Source organism: Augochlora pura, chromosome 6 (genome assembly GCF_028453695.1).
Source record: "Augochlora pura isolate Apur16 chromosome 6, APUR_v2.2.1, whole genome shotgun sequence".
Taxonomy (NCBI): domain Eukaryota; kingdom Metazoa; phylum Arthropoda; class Insecta; order Hymenoptera; family Halictidae; genus Augochlora; species Augochlora pura.
In genome coordinates, this window is record NC_135777.1 from 6,958,894 (window position 1) to 6,975,996 (window position 17,103).

At 37.9% G+C, this 17,103-nt stretch overlaps 2 protein-coding genes across 3 annotated transcripts; both read left to right on the forward strand.

Moving 5' to 3' along the window:
- Window positions 1–154: 154 nt before the first annotated feature.
- Window positions 155–10,105, forward strand: LOC144470792 (uncharacterized). The gene is made up of 7 exons (XM_078182325.1): window positions 155–820; window positions 908–1,142; window positions 1,295–1,529; window positions 1,592–3,763; window positions 4,205–9,499; window positions 9,568–9,738; window positions 9,812–10,105. Exons 1-7 carry the CDS (start codon window positions 667–669, stop codon window positions 9,938–9,940), a joined length of 8,391 nt encoding a protein of 2,796 aa, XP_078038451.1. The 5' UTR covers window positions 155–666; the 3' UTR covers window positions 9,941–10,105.
- Window positions 10,106–11,128: 1,023 nt separating this feature from the next.
- LOC144471460 (PAX3- and PAX7-binding protein 1) lies at window positions 11,129–17,047 on the forward strand. Of its 2 annotated transcripts, XM_078183512.1 has the most exons (17): window positions 11,129–11,248; window positions 11,341–11,581; window positions 12,032–12,210; window positions 12,684–12,843; window positions 12,941–13,040; window positions 13,211–13,368; window positions 13,504–13,586; window positions 13,661–13,860; window positions 13,985–14,174; window positions 14,941–15,064; window positions 15,226–15,414; window positions 15,545–15,744; window positions 15,817–15,967; window positions 16,082–16,277; window positions 16,354–16,552; window positions 16,682–16,800; window positions 16,949–17,047. In XM_078183512.1, exons 2-17 carry the CDS (start codon window positions 11,395–11,397, stop codon window positions 16,998–17,000), a joined length of 2,487 nt encoding a protein of 828 aa, XP_078039638.1. In that variant the 5' UTR covers window positions 11,129–11,248; window positions 11,341–11,394; the 3' UTR covers window positions 17,001–17,047. The 2 variants fall into 2 exon arrangements, with proteins under 2 accessions (XP_078039638.1, XP_078039639.1); XM_078183513.1 differs by lacking the exons at window positions 11,129–11,248; window positions 11,341–11,581 and having other exon boundaries at window positions 12,048–12,121.
- The last annotated feature ends 56 nt before the right edge of the window (window positions 17,048–17,103 follow it).

Genomic DNA, 17,103 nt, shown 5'->3' on the forward strand with positions numbered 1-17,103 from the left:
TACATATGTATATGCATAGAAATCAACGAGAGCAACACTACGCGACACTCCCCACTTCTAGTACTTTTTCTCTCTCCTTTGAACAGTGGTTAGACAAGAAGGAACAAATTCTGAAGTTCTTATATCCTACAAGCTCCGACTATAGTAATGGGACCTACTCCGACACACTTTTTTCACTCTCTAAGCTGGCTTGCGCATTGAATCGTTAGCCAATCAGAGCCAAGAAAATGTCTACGTAGACCTTTAATAATATAAAAACCGCGAACGCCGATCACGCGACCAGTTCTCGCGTAATCTCGCGAGCACGTGTCAACGTCGTCGAGCACGTGTCCTACGCGTCGCATATATTTTTTAGTCTTGCTTTAATTGTTCGATATTTCTTCGTGGGATACGTGCTCGACAAGGTCGACAGTTTCGTCGTTCCGCCGCAACTTCGCGTGTTCATCTATCTTGTTCGCAGTAAATCTATGCTTGAAGCAGCCAATCAAATGACAGAAAGTTCAAATTTAAATGAAAGCTGGTCAGTATGTCTTCTCAAATGGCAGTTGCAGTTTTGATTAGAAAAATTTAGGTTTGAGTATTATTAGCAACCACGTAATATGAACAATAAGAATAAATCTTAAGGTACACGTTGTCACGCAATTCGATTGAAGTGTACTCGAAAACATGTCGGACAGCATAAAGGTTGCGATTAAAGTAAGACCTTTAATCAAACGTGAGAGAGATGACAATCTGCCGATACAATGGGTAGTTCACGGAAACTCTATCGTGTCGACCGACACAGAACTGAAGAAACGCGGAGACGGCGGATTCTGTTTTGGTATTTACCAGTTATTTTCAATTATATGCCATGAATATTTTCTTGTACGGACTTTTCATTTCGTGCACTTTCTTGGCGTGTTGACAGATCATATTTTTGACACAAATGCATCGAATTCGGATGTATTCGACAGTATAGTGAAGCCTATTGTCGATGCTGCTGTAAATGGTTTCAATGGAACTGTGTTTGCTTATGGGCAAACAAGTTCTGGTAAAACGTATACTATGATGGGTACATTAAATGAACCAGGAATTATACCATTGGCTATTGAACATATGTTTGATGCTATAACTAACACAGCTGGTCGAGAATTCTTATTGAGGTTTGTATGTAATTTAATTAACACTCAGCCAGAACAATTTCATTAAACGATTTCACCTATTTAAGGGTCCTAATACGTTATACATTTTTTGTATTTATTATTTGAGCAAGTAAGTAAATGTTATTTATCATCTTCCTATTATTATTTTTCAGAGTATCATACTTAGAAATATACAAAGAAAAAGTCAATGATTTACTAAATAGAACCGGCACTGACTTGAAGTTGAAAGAAGATAGTAGCGGCCAAGTAATCTTGCAATGTAAAGAAGAAATCACCAACTGTCCAGAGAATATGTTATCTATAATGAAGAAGGGTGACAAGTATAGGAGAACAGGAGAGACCAATATGAACGAGCGTAGCAGTAGAAGTCACACTATATTCAGGATTGTAAGCGCTCATAGAATTCTTTGTGTCGCATGTGGTAGTTAAGAGTTTATAAATTTTTTTAGACTATCGAAAGTAGAGAGGCTGGAGGGGATTCAGATAGTGCAATTCAAGTGTCTCAATTGAATTTGGTGGATCTTGCCGGATCTGAGAGAGCACGGCAGACAGGTGCAACTGGTGAAAGGTTCAAGGAAGGGTTGCATATCAATTTGTCTTTGTCAACGTTGGGACTAGTGATCATGCAGTTAAGCGAATGTCAGGACGGTCAGAAATATGTAAACTTTCGCGACAGTAAATTAACCAGATTATTGCAGAATTCTTTAGGCGGCAATGCCATGACGGCCATAATCTGCGCTGTAACCCCTGCTGCCGTCGACGAGACTCAATGCACTCTGTCTTTCGCGTGTCGTGCAAAAAGTGTGAAAAACAAGCCGCACGTCAACGAGGTGATGTCCGATGCAGCACTTTTGAAACGTTACGCGAAACAAATATCGAAACTGCAAACGGAATTGGAGAAAATAAAAACGGAGAACAGGGTCGCGGAAGTCGAGGAAATGGAGTCGAAATTGCAAGAGAAGGAGCGCGTCAATCAGATGTTGGAGGAGCGTATAGGACTGCTCAAGACCCGAATTGTCTCCGGTGACATCGCCGACGATGATTCTTTCAAGTGCAAGTCGAAAAGAAGACAGACCTGGGGTGGTCCAGGAATGTTCAAACGTGCGGAAGCTTTTCAGCCGACGCCAGGTTTACCGACTATAAAAGAGATGTCTCGCGAAAGGTCTGGTAGGAAAAGCATCATTCAATCCAATGACATAGATTTGATGAACCGGACTTTTCAAACGGCTTTCACCGACTTCGAGCTGGAGCTATTCGAGAGCGAACGCGATCGAGAAGACGAGGAGAACGGTAGTGACAGCGATGACGAACCGTTCATCACAAAACGCGTCACATTCAGGGACGATGTGTATACCATTAAATCAAAGGATAGCATTATACCTGAGAAAAACAGTATATCCGCGGAAAAATGTAATAGTGCGACCCAAACAGTAAACCGCCAGATGTCTCCTTCGACACCCAAGCAGACTTTGCGGCGCCAAATCAATTATTTGACTAACGAATTTAAAGAGCTTCGCGAATTCACAACTCTGGAGAAGCAGCTGGTATTTAATGCTGATGCGCCTAAAGAATATGCTCCAGAGGTAAAGAAATTGCTAGAAAATTTGAATCTCACGGAAGAGACAAACGTGGATCGCGTGATCGTTGGATTATGTAAGAAATTTAGCCACCTCGAACAAGAGAAAATTCAGGAGAAAGAGGCGAGTCGGAAAGCAATGAAAAAATTTTCGGAGATGGAGACGCAAATAAAAAATATCACTTCCGAAAGAGACGAATTTCAGTACATAAGCGGTGAATTGCGCAGGGAACTGAAGAAGAGAACCGCAGAATTAGAACTGAAGAATATGTCTGAGGCAAACGCAAAGGAAGACGAACTGAAGAAAATTTTGGAACTGGAGAGAAAACTCAAGGATGTCACTCTGCAGAACACCGAGTTACGCGCTGAATCGACGAAGAAGATTACGGAATTGCAAAAGGAAGCCGAAAACGTCGTCGCCGAGAGGAAGGAATTCGAGCTCATACGCCGTGAGCTGTGCATGCAGCTCAACAAAAAGTCATTGGAGTTGGAGAAAATGAAAAACAATCCAGAGATATTGAATCAGGAAATAGCAACGAACCTCCGAGAACTAGAGAAAAAGACTGAGGAGATCTCGTTTGAGAAAGCAGCATTGGAACAGGTTGTCATCGATCTAAAAGCACAATTGGATCGAGTATCTTCAGAAGCAGAATCAAGATTGGTTCTGGAACGAACAGCGCACGCAGAAACTTTGGGAAAGGTTTCTCAACTGCAGAAGCAAGTCACAGATCTCGCATTAACAAAAGATAAGATTCAACTTGTTAATACTGATTTAAAAGCACAACTGACCCAAAGTCTCGCCGACCTCGAATCCAAAGTAGCAATGGAACAAGCTGCAAAGGAGAAAATTGTCGAGTACAGCACCGAGTTCGAAGAAAAGAAAACGAATGATAAACTTTTTGAGTTGGAAAGAAAAGTCAAAAGCATAACATTGGAGAGAAATGACCTAAAAGAGAAGAGGCAACTAGAAGAGACGGAATATCAGAAGATGATGGAAAAAATGAACGATTTGACAAATCAAGTTGAAGACGTAGAAAATCAAAATGCCGAATTAAAACAGAATATCTCCAATTTAGAAACCAAAGCAGTAAAACAAATGGAAGCAATATCGGAATTGGAAAGTAAAATCAGGGAATTAGCAATCGAGAACGAGAAATTGAATAGTATTATTGCTGAGAAGAACGAAGAGAGTTCGAAACAGGAATCGACTACGATTGAAAGGATTCGTGAGTTAGAAACTATGAATCTACAGAAGAAAGAGCTCGAACAAGTCAATACCGAATTAAAACAGAGTATCTCCAATTCAGAAACCAAAGCAGAAAAACAAATAGAAGCAATATCGGAATTGGAAAGTAAAATCAGGGAATTAGCAATCGAGAACGAGAAATTGAATTTTATTATTGCTGAGAAGAACGAAGAGAGTGCGAAGCAGGAATCGAGTGCGATTGAAAGAATTCGTGAGATAGAAACTATAAATCTACAGAAGAAGGAGCTGGAGCAAGTCAATACCGAATTAAAACAGAATATCTCCAATTTAGAAACCAAAGCAGTAAAACAAATAGAAGCAATATCGGAATTGGAAAGTAAAATCAGGGAATTAACAATTGAGAACGAGAAATTGAATTGTATTATTGCTGAGAAGAACGAAGAGAGTTCGAATGTGGAATCGAGTGCAATTGAAAGGATTCGTGAAATAGAAACTATAAATCCGCAGAAGAAGGAGATCGAATACGTCAACTCACAATTGCGCGATAAGTCGAATAAATTAATTACATCAAAGTCGGAGTTGAGACACAGTAACGATCTCGTCCAGGATGATATCAATTTAAGTATGAATGAAACTATAACTGAGAATACGGATAATCGATCTTTCCTATCCTATTCGAAACAGTTCAACGAGAGTACCTTCGACACATCGGCATTGATGTTGAGCACGGAGGTAGAGAAAATTCAGCTGGACCAGAGTTTACACTTGAAAAGTCGAGAATGGGATGTAATTAAAGACGACGTCCACTGTTTGAAACAAGACATAGAGTCTCTACAGAAGACTATCTATCTACTGACGACCGAGAATATGGAGATGGCGAACAAATTGACCACCGAGCTCGAAAATGCGAAACATGCGGAGATAAATTTTCAAGGCACAATTGACGAGTTATACACTCGCATCTCCGAAGTTATGAACGAGAAGATCACTTTGGAGAGCAATCTGACAGCTCTAAACGATCAACTGGAGTCAATGCGTGTTAGAGTCGCGTCGTCAAATGTCATCAGTAACGAGGATGACGCGTTCGCGTCGTACAAGGTTAAAATCGACGAACTTAGGGCCGAGAACATCGAATTATCTGCTATGATCGCGGAAAGAAACAAAGAGGTGGAGGATATTAAGGAAAGCAAGTCACTCCTGTTCGATCATGAGTGCATATACAAGGAGAAGGTAGCTGCTCTCGTGGAGAATAATAAATGTTTGCAGTCAGAGAACAGTGAGCTCTCTACGGACTTGATGGATAAGATCGAAGAAATCGACGAACTGAAGGAGAAGTGTGAGATATTGAAGAAAAAGATGGAGCAATCCTTGAAGTCTGACGAAACTCCTTCTGATAATACCACGAACGACCTGCAATCGGAGAACAATCTACTGAAAGCGGAAATTTTAGAACTGAAAATAAAGTTGAAAACACTGTCTGAAGAGAATACGAAGTTCTCGAACAGTCTGCTGCAGACCATGCTCGACGATAGTGCAGGAAATATCTGCAAGGAAGATATTCAGGAAGCTGATTACAAGGTTCTTACACCCGCCGACATGGTTGACACGTTACAGGAGAAGGTTAGTAGATTGACTCGCCTGAACAAAAAGTTGAGCGAATTGAAATTTGCACCTTGCAATCAATGCATCTATCTGAAGAACTTAAATGAAAGTCGAAGAGCTCTGAAGCTGGAGACCAAGTCGCTGAACCAAAAGTTCGAAGATCTCCAAAAAAAGTTTGCCCGAAAGTGCGAAGATGTAGAGATTTTAAAAAACAAGATTAACCAGAAAGTAAATACAAGCGGTTGCGAACTGTCCCCGAACGTCAGTTACATCGATGACATGGACGTGAGCCTCGTCGAAGAAAGGGTCCAGACTTTACACGACGAGCTGCAGACGTTGAAGACGGATCATGGTAAACTGACTGGCCTGTACGAGGACAAGTGTAAAGAACTTGAACAATTGCGTAGCGAAGTGAGTATAAACGAAGAGTCGACCTCCAACTTTACATCAAAGAAACGTTCCGAGAAGAACAGTTGCAGAGTGGATCACATTCAGAGTTACATAGACCAACTGAAGGCTGACATAAATGACATGAAGAAGAATAGTACGCACTCTTTCGACACGTTGAATCAGGTCAAAGATGAAAAGGCAAGCTTATTGAACGAGATCGATGGCTTGAAAATCAGCAATGGGGAGATGAAGAAAAAACTATTCATGTACGAGAACATTGCAACAGGAAATATACAGGTTCTAGAGAGTGAACTGACCAACATGAGTAAGGAAGTTGAGCAGTTCTTCGCTCGGGAGAGGATGTTTGAGAGTCAACGGTTGACTTTTGAAATGGAGCTGGAGGAGTTGAAGGTTGACCGGGACAACAAATGCGCGTTGATCGAATCATTGAAGAATGACTTGTTGGTCGCAAATAGTAATGTTAACAAGTACAAGGAGGAGCTGATGTTATTGAAGAAGCAGCGTGAGGAGTTGGAGCAGCGACAAAACAATTTGTACGAAGAGCTTCAAGAGAAAAGCATTCATGTGGAACAGCTCTACCATCAGAGCGAGCAAGAAAAGTTCGCCTTAATGGAGAAGCTGCGAACGGTCGAGGTTGAGCTGCACAACCCAACGAATAACTTGGAAGCGATCAAGTTGGATTACAAGATCGAGCTCGACTCGATGTCCATGCAATACGAGCACCGAATCGAAGAATCCGAGAACAATATCCGATTGTTGAACGATACGTTAGACAAGTGCGTCAACGAGAATCTAAACTTGAAGCAGGAGCTGAACAAGCTGAAAAGTATCGAGGAGAGCAGTTCTTGCAAGGAAAAGGCCTTCATTGACGATATTGAGAGGTTGAAGGAGGAGCTGAACAACATCAGGTTGTGCATGATAAAGGAGTTGAAATCTCACAAGTGTAGTAGCATTAACTCCATGGAGATCTCGAAACAATCCGTGAACGAGATTTTCCTAATCCTGGTACAGACTATAGTCTTGAAGGAGCAGGAGATGATTAAGACAATACGGGAGACGTATAAGGAGGAGAGACGGCAATTGGAGGACAAGATAAAGCAGAGTGCAGATTCGGAGAAGCGTGCGACAACTTGGTCGAAGGAGCTGGAGGGTGAGATCGAGAAGTTGCAGATGGAATTGACGGAACGGGAGCATAGCCAAAAGGAATATGAAAACAAGATCACTCAGTTGAACCATCTCCTTAAGGAGTGCTCCCGTGAGAACGCGGTTCTCAGAGAAAACAGCAAACAGTTCGAAGTAGACCTGCAAAATCTGCAGACAGAGTATGAGAAGTTGTACAAGACCGATAATAAGCGAGAGGAAGCGATCTTCGAGACTCAGAAGAGGGAGAAAGAGGTGAAAGTAATACTCGAGAACAAAGAGCTGGAGTTTCAGTCGAAACTCAAGGATGAAACCGAGATATATAACAAGAAAATCAACGTGCTCGCTCGTGACCTTGATTGTTACAAGTTGAAGAATTTGGAGATGAGCAACATCGTCGAGGAACTTCAGATCAACGAGAAGAAACTAAAAAACATAATTGAAGCGAACACGGCTCAGATCAAGAAGAGCGATCAAACCATCAAAATAATGGAAGCGGATCTCCAACAACTCACGGAGGCTTACAGCGAGTCAAGTCAGCAGTTGAATCAAAAGTCTGTTCACATAGAAAACATTTCGGCGATTTTAAAGAGTAAAGGCGACTCGCTAACCGAATACAAGACTAAGCTTGAGACTATCCTGTCAGAGTGCGAGATGTTGAAGGACCATGTTGGCAAACAGGAAGCAACCATAGAGGGATACAGGCAGGAAATCGAAGAGTTAAAGATAGAAAAGGAGGTGCAACTCGAAACGATCAAGAAAAAACTTAAGGCGGAAGAGATAAAACATACCGAGCTGAACAATCAGCTAAACAATAGGAACGTTTCTATGACAAAAGAGCTGAATGAGCTGAAAGAAAAGTACGAGGAACTCCGATTGGAGAATGTTAAGTTGGAGCAAAAAGTCAGATGTAGCATTAATAATACTAAAGCGGAAGCAGATATAGAGGAGTTGAAGGAGATGAACAAGAGACTGCAAAATAACTTGGAGGGCGCAAACAATCGTGTGGCGGAGCTCCAGGAAATCAGAAACCAGACTCTGGCGCAGCTGATCGATACCAAGGCCATGTATGATATGCTGTTGCAGGAAAATACCAAGATCAAAACGACTCTATCCTCGTACGAGACCAAGTACGACGCTTCAAGCAGGTCGACGTACGAGAGCAAGCTCGACGAACTTCTGCTCGAGAAGAACACTATCGCTCTCGAACTAGAGTACAAGAAACTGCAATTGACTCAACAAGAGAAGGAGATCAATGAGCTTCGGGACAAAAACAAGGAACTGGACGAGGAACTGGAGGAATACGCAGTGATTATTCAAGAGCGAAGCGTCGAAATATCCGAACTCGAAAACAAGCTGTATTCCCGTTTCACCGAGAACACTCACATCGTGGAGTTAGAGGAGAAACTGAACAGCTTGAACGAGGAGAACAGAAAGCTTCGTGACCAGGTTGACGCCTTGAAGATGAGACTGGAAATGGATATGGAGGATGCGTCAAGCGACGATGATGCCAAGACACGACAGGACAAGAGCATGATTCGGATATTGAAGAGGGAGAACCATGACCTGCAAAGCAAATTGAACAGTTCAAAGAGGCAAATAGAGGCTAAACCAAGCAGCAGCGATGCAAACATTTCAATACAGAACACATCGATGATGGATCAGTTCAAGGATTCTAACAATAAGGTGCCTAATGACTTGGAAAGCGCGCAGATCCGGTTTACTCAACTTCAGGGCGAAAAGTACGAGATCATGAAAGTGTTAACGAACTCGAGACGACAATGCGACAACCTATCCAAGGAGAATTTCGAGATGATGAACATACTGCAATTATATAAGAGCAAACTAGACCAACCACACTCGGAGGCGAGGGTAGGTAAGGAAATGGAAGACGATGAGAACAAAATCGCTTGCGAACTAGAGAGTCGAACGTCTGAACTGAACCAAAAGGAGTGCGCCAATAAGATTCGAGATTTGGAGTCCAAAAACAAAGATTTGGATATCGAGCTTCGAAAATGTGCATTAATCGTCCACGAGCGGGACAGCGAGATCTTGGAGCTGAAAGAGAACCTGAAGATTATGAAGGAAGAGAGTAACAAGTTGAAGAGCGAGATCAGAGAACTTCATAATCGATCGAGAAGCAACAAAAGCATCGACAACTGTATAGGACAATTTGATTATGTTTTGTGGAACAACACTAGCACGAGCAACGAAAGCGTCAAGAAGCAATTTGAAAATAGCGTCATTGAAGAGGACGATAAATTAAAGGAGCTGAAGAAGAAGATTCGCGATCTGGAGCTGCAACTAGTATCGAAGAATGGGCAACTGGCTACATTGGAAATTCAAATACGATCGGAAAGTTTTCCATATGAGAGAAGATGTAAAGAATTAAAGGAGCAATTGCTTGCCTTCCGCAATAAGGTATGGACAAGTACAGGACTACCTATTTCTAATATCAACAAACCATCTATTTGGTTCGTTTCTTACAGAATACAGAATTGAATTTGGAAATTCAGAAGCTTCGAAAAGCCGCGAACGATGTGAACTCGTGGGAATGCGATGTCTGTAGACATTGGCGCGTGTACAGAAAAGATCAGGGTTGCCAAACGATACCGGTGAAGACAATTCGTTTTTGCAGCACTAACAGCGGTGTTGTGGAGGTAAATTCAAATTGTTCATAACTAATACAGTTTTAATTTTGTAATGCAAAACTTCGAATATTTGTTTATATAGGATCACGTAAGAATCGAGAAAATTGAGAAAGAGAAGACAATGTTGAAAGAATTGTGCCGTTCACGGAACCGACATATTAGAGAATTAGAAATGGAGATACATAGGTTGAAAGAATTGACAAAGACGTAGGAGGCTATTGCTTCACGTGTTATTTTAGTCTTCCAGTTATTTAATTTATTTAAATTATTTTAGAGTTTAGATGATGCGAGAATATATACTTTCATACGAAAATATTTTTATTAATAAAAACACTTACGAAAATATACTGCATATTTTTTCAAACTGAAATATGCGTTAGAAAGAAGGAAAGATGTACCTTTCACACGAAAAACAAATTATGCCAAAATACAACATCTAAACGAGGTTATGTGCGATCGAAATAAATAACACGAAGTTGCTCCATTTCATACTCGACAACCTAATAGTATTTACATCCAATACGTTAAATTCTTGGAACTTCATTTACGGCAATGGCTACACTTCCCGCGTAGCGCTGAAGCGAAAGTTATATACCTAGCAGTATTTACTATCCTATAGAGTGGCGTTCTCACAAGCTGAGGTCTGTCTCTTTACCGTCAACGGTGCTAGAATAGAATTTCTTCGAATCTAACAACGCTGGCCAAGAGTGCATTTTTATAGGCGCTTCCAAGTGATTCTAGAAATAATAGTTGACCGGAGCTGACTGTGTACATGTTAATAACCGTAGTTCTCGCACTCTGACCGTCGTAGAATTTCCACTCATTACTTAGTGTAACCAATGGTGTGACAGGTTCCACTCAAAATCTGTTTCAAGTGGTAGCGAGATAAACTTCAGATAAACAGAAATGCAATTGGACGATTCCAATGGATTGCCAATGAAGATCCATTGACATCATCCAATCCCATTTGTGATGCCTAATCCCCTCTTCCTACTTTCCTGAAAGAAAATCGTAAAATGATCAAAATGCTGAGAGCTCTAATGATATTTCAAGTTTTGCAAGACTCTCTGTCTACGACGCGCTCCGTTAGCATGAATAGAAGTAGAAATTGCTTTCTTCTGATTGGAAAAGCATGCGCCAACTTAGGGAATTAAAAAAGCGTAGCAGACGCCATTACTGCAAATTAATTTTGTATTTCCTCCAGGTGACCTTAAATTTTTTAAAAACATAGAATTTGGTTTCAATGATCTGAAATTCAAAGTATCGAAGTACATTAAATGAACGCAATATGTTTCATAATAAATAAGCAATAACAAGAAACATTATAGCGAAAGCAAAGAAGGAAGTTTCTTCTCTGATCACTTGTGGCCCTCTAGTGGTAACTGCTATAAATTTCGAACATGTAGCCAATGTCAATTCTATAATGATTCTTAGTCAAAGGATAATCCATATTGTGTTACAATTTCATGGAAGTGTCGCGTTTTTCTCGTTTCCATCGTGTATTTATGAGCTGAACAGGGTATACCATAACGATACGAATACACGTTTTAAAGAATTCCCCTGTTTATCGTTTCAAGTGTTAATAAAGTTGCTTGTTTTTATCGTTGATAGTTGTGAAGCAACACCGGGGAAGTGTATGCATGAAATTTCAAAACGGATTGGTTCATGTTAGGAACAATGTCATTATTCAATAAACCGAAGAGGAATATTCGCCGTCGACATTTCAACGACGATGACGAGGATAATGAAAACAGGATGGAAGTGGAGGACGCGCAGCCAGTGAAATCTAAGGCAAAGAAGAAGGATATGCCGAAGCAGACGCTCCTTAGTTTTGGAGAGGAGCTGGAAGAAGGTGAATTTGAGAAATTGTGGTATACCTACGTATATTCACGTACACGGGTGTTATACTAATTTTTCATAATTATTTTTTAACGCGTTCGCTATCAAGGTCTGTTTCGATAACACTCTTCATCTACTAAATACGATATAACTCCTTATAAAAATTTAAAAAGGATTGCCTTGGGAATGTTATATATTCTCCAATATTATGACACGCGTTACAACTTGAACCAATGATAGGTGTGAAAAGAAGTATATGAAAAAATAGAACTTTAATATCGAAAATTAGAATACAATAAACAAATTACAAAAATTACTTTCTTGTGCAAATCGTTCTAAATGGCTTATACCTGTGTAGCAAATTTTTATTTCAGCGCAACAGTGTATGGTTTCTATTAAGATTTCTTTCTTCTCTGATAACTTGTAGTTCTTATAAATATATTGATGATGTTGCATTTTACAGCGGATGATGGTGAAGTCTTTAAAGTGAAGAAATCATCAAGGAGCAAAAAATTGATGAAACAGCTTGATCACGAAAGGAGAAAAAAGAAAGGTGAAGAGAAAATGCAAGCGGACTCTGAGCAAGCGAACATGTCCATTAAACAGGAAAAAGATTTAGAAATAAAGACAGATGATCTAGTAGTAAGCCATCTCTATGATGTTTTATTAGTATTAGAACTTTTTCCAACTTGTACCGCTTATAATATTTCAATCGGTATTTACTTTTCTCATTATCTATCCGGACTGTCGAGTACAATTCACAAAATTGAGTTTTACAATCCGTTGCATTTTCCATAGAAAATTTGGATAACTTATTGATTGTAAAGTATGACAATGTTCATGTATCAGGCAAAGAATGGCATATCAATGATTAATATTTTATCCATTTTAAACTATACGCATTGTATGCTTCGTGCATTACAAATTAGATCTTGTTACATATGTTTATTATCAATGTTTAATTATGTATTTATTAACTTTGCATTCTGTTTCATCGTAATAATTTTGTAAATGATTACCAAATTTTAATATATAAGTTATTATTTTTAATATAATGTAATATTAATTTAATAATTAACTATTACCATTTAATGATTAATATCAATTTTTATCAGGTAAAAATAAAAAATACAGGACCCTTAATTTTAAATGGACGAGCTGCATTGGCAGCTGGGAAAGATGATTACATGTCCGATGAAGAGGATGATGAACCACGCAGTCATAAATTTAGAAGAAACACAGATAAAGCTGACACAATGAAAATTCTTCTGGAAAGTATGTTATCTGTATTTGGGCTTTAGTTCTATGTTAAGTGTTCGATTTGTTAAGCAAGGTATAAAAGATGCAATGTTAATTGTTTATTTATTTATAGGTGGATGTATACCTGATGCAGCAATGATTCATGCAGCTAGAAAGTGTCGACAAAAGGCAAGAGAGTTGGGGACTGATTATATTCCTATAGAAGAACAAAGGTAATAATAAATGAGAATTCTGAAAAAAGATAACATGCTTAGCCTGACGTGCATCGTTAAAATTAATAACAAAGAAACCAATAATTTAATAACGAAGTATACAAAATACATGGTTCAACATAAAATGAATTTTACATATTTTGCGAATACACATGTATTGATTTTTATAGTGATGATAAAGGAAAATCGAGACTTATTAGAGAAGAAGATCACGACAGAAGTGACGATGACGATTCTCAAGATCGAATTGACATGACCGTTAATACCGAAGCTCGTGATAAAGAAAAGAGAAGAGAAGCATTTCTTGCATCTCAAGTGCCAATAAAACGTAAGTTTTATCTTAATTGATTCCAAAGGAAGAAAGTTTATTCAAATAAAAAGTCAAAGATGTATTACGTAGCTATTATAGCAATAGTAATATGTTATATTCGTTACTGATACATCTTACAATTTTTATCATTAGTATCAGACGACGAAAGCGAACACGAAAACGAAGAAGAAGAATGGGAAGCTCAGCAAATAAGGAAAGGTGTGACAGGTGCACAGGTAATATTTCATTTCGTTTCATTTATTCCAGCAATTATTTTTATATCGCATTTCATGGTAAAAAAATATTGCAGATTGCAGCAGTTCAACAGGATTCTATGATGCAGCAACAATTTACGCTAGGTATGAACGTAAATCAAATGATGGGAAGTGGGGTACCTTTAGAAATGGTAATGATGCCGGCTCCGCCACCCCCGCCAACAATACAACCACCGGATCCAACGAAAATAGTACCAGTTACTCCTCAGGAAGTTGTCAATAAGATACGTGCAAGGTGGTAAATTATTCAAAACAAAATATCTATCATTGTTATAATGCCCTGTCGCTTATTTCTTTTTTTAAATGTACGTTACAAGCTATTGAAATTCTAAAAATCTGAAATAAAAAATATCTTTTAGATTGGACAGTTTAAAAGAAGTACATCGACGTCATCAATTAGATCAGGATCGCTTAGAGCAAGAATTAGGACAGACTATGAAAGAGCTGGACGATGGCGAAATTCGCGCACCGCAGCTTGCACAGCGCTTCAGATATTACCAAGAGTTGCGTGGGTATGTCACTGACTTGGTAGAGTGTCTTGATGAGAAGGTGGGTTTATACGCTGTCACGTTTTTTTATGTGCACTGGGGTTTTCCATGCAATTTCTGGCTGTGTAAATCATCCAGCCGCATAGAAACAATGCATTTTTCTTTGCCGTCACTTCAATTTTGATTTATTACAGAAGATATCTTTTTTTAAATTATAGGTAAAAACTGTTTCTTTTATTATGAAATTATATAATTTGTTGAATGATTTTAACTTATATATACTTTAAAAAAATAACCAAATCCATTTTTTAAATTGTTAATTACTTTGTTGTAACTGTTATAAGTTACATTATTATATTTCTACATGTAATAAATATAATATATATATTTTGGTTGCATGTATTTTGTTTCTAATAAAGAAAAATGTATGTCATAGATGAAAATATTGGAAAAAGTTATGAAAAATTTATCATGTATTCTTATATTGCCGGGGGTCTATATCTTCTCTGTATGAAAAAACTTATTTGTAATAGAATAAAAATTACTTTTAAGTATTTATTAAAAATTTGAAAAATTTAATATGAGTGGTAAGTAAATTGATAATTGACTTTCGACTCGTTCATAAGCAACAGATATCCAATGACTGTGGAATTACATATTGAATTCTAGTAAATGTTACATCATATAAAATTGTCTCTACGCGAGAAATGATAATGTTTCATTATCTGCAGAAGTCGTGTGAAAAATCATTTCTTAGAATAAACATAATTCCCAAAGTCATTGAGTTAATACACTGTGTGAATGTTAACATGTAACTTTTTTGTTAGCTGCCTCTGGTTATTGGATTGGAGCAACGTTGGTTAGATCTTTATAGTGAGCGAGCGACCGAACTAATGGAGAGAAGACGGCAGGACACGAGAGATCAAGCGGAAGAAATTACAACAGCTGCAAGTCAGTTATTTTAGTATATTTCTACCGCTTAGTTTTAAACAAATTTTTTAAAGTATTAAGATTATCGATATAAACATAATAAGCGTTGCATCACAATTTTCAAGCACAACATACTTTAATATGGGTTCGCTTCTAACAGAAGATTACTTTAAAATTTTTAGGAGGTCAACCTATACGAAGGGGGCCAGAAGTTGAAGCTCGTATTCGTCGAGCAACGGAAAGAGAAGGCAGAAGAGCTCGTCGAAGGAGAGCTAGAGAACTAGCTCCTACATTACCGAAACATATTGACGGAATGTCTAGTGACGACGAAGTTACAGAACAGCAAAATCTTGCTTTTAAGCAAACAAAAGGTTGTATTTTATTAAATCCTATACAGTTTATTGAAATGAAACAAACCCTGCAGAACATCTTAAATTCTTTAAACTTTGGACTTGTTTCTACTTATCTTTATATAACATGTGTTTTATATCTTCGATTTAGATGAAATTGACAATGAAAGTAAAGAAATTTTCTTCGATGTAATGGACGAGTACTGCACTTTAAGGGGAATATTATCGAAGTTGGAATCTTGGAGAGAAACAGACAGAGATGCTTATATGGAGGCGTACGTTTCTTTATGTATACCGAAAATCATATCCCCTATTATTAGATTGCAGCTGCTCACATGGAATCCAATTATGGTATTTATTTTAACGAATTTTATATACTATATCATAATGAATTTGCTGATATATAATTTTGTTTTTATATAGGAGAGCGCTGATATAGAAAGAACAAAGTGGTATAACACGCTATTGTTATATGCGTTAGATAATAAAGAAACTGAAGAATCGCTCAAAAGGGATCCGGATGTTAGATTAGTACCATCTACTGTGGAAAAAATTGTCTTACCTAGACTAACATGTAAGATTATTATGTTTAGCATTACTTGAATATCATTTTTTGTTCTAAATTTTTCTTGTGTAATTATTTACCGCGAATGCAGAAATAATTGTTGATTTATTGATCTTTCCTTAGCTATAGTTGAAAAAATATGGGATCCAATGTCAACGTCGCAAACATTACGACTCGTAGGCACAGTGAACCGTCTCATTAGGGACTATCCCAATTTAAACGACACAAGTAAACAATTAGAGACATTGTTTAATGCCATATTAGAAAAAATTAAAACCGCAGTCGAGAATGATGTTTTCATACCAATTTTTCCAAAACAGTAAGTGAACGTTTTATTCTGTTAAAAAGGATATTAGTAGCGAATTATACATATTAATAATAAGTTTATTTTTCAGAGTTTTGGACACTAAGCATCAATTTTTTCAAAGGCAATTTTCAATGGCCGTCAAACTTTTGAGAAATTTATTAAGTTGGCAGGGACTCCTTGGCGATACGCAATTGAAAAATTTGGCACTTGGTTCGTTGTTAAATAGATACCTTTTAGCCGGTTTGAGAGTTTCTGTTCCAACTGATGCTTTATTTAAGGCAAACATGGTAAGTTATTATTACTTCGGTTTCCAATTAAATACAGTTTTACTTCTACCTGTTACATATTAGCTTTATTTTATCTTTATTAAATATTTATATGAATGAATAAATAATTGTGCTACATTCTTGCAACAGGTAATGAGTACATTGCCTCGCGCATGGTTACAAGGCGAAACAATAGAACATTTGAGAATGTTTGCTACGCTTATCCAACAGCTTAGCGAACAATTGGATCAAGCGAATCCAGCGCACAAGTAAGTATAAATTATTAAGTCAAATTCTACTAATTCGATTTTATAGTTCACGCAATTGTAAGAAATTAACATTTACTGTTCGTTATACTAATAATAAAATTAATAAGTTGATAATATCGTAATGTAAATTAATTTTTCACTTTTACAGCGAAGCCTGGGAATACTCGAAGTCCATCCTGAAAATAATCAAGCCTTTGTAATGTAATTACTCATGTACGCATTTCTTGATAAATTTATGATACCTTTATTTTACGATATTCATCAATACGCCTACCTATAGTTTTGTATGCACCTGAAAGAAGA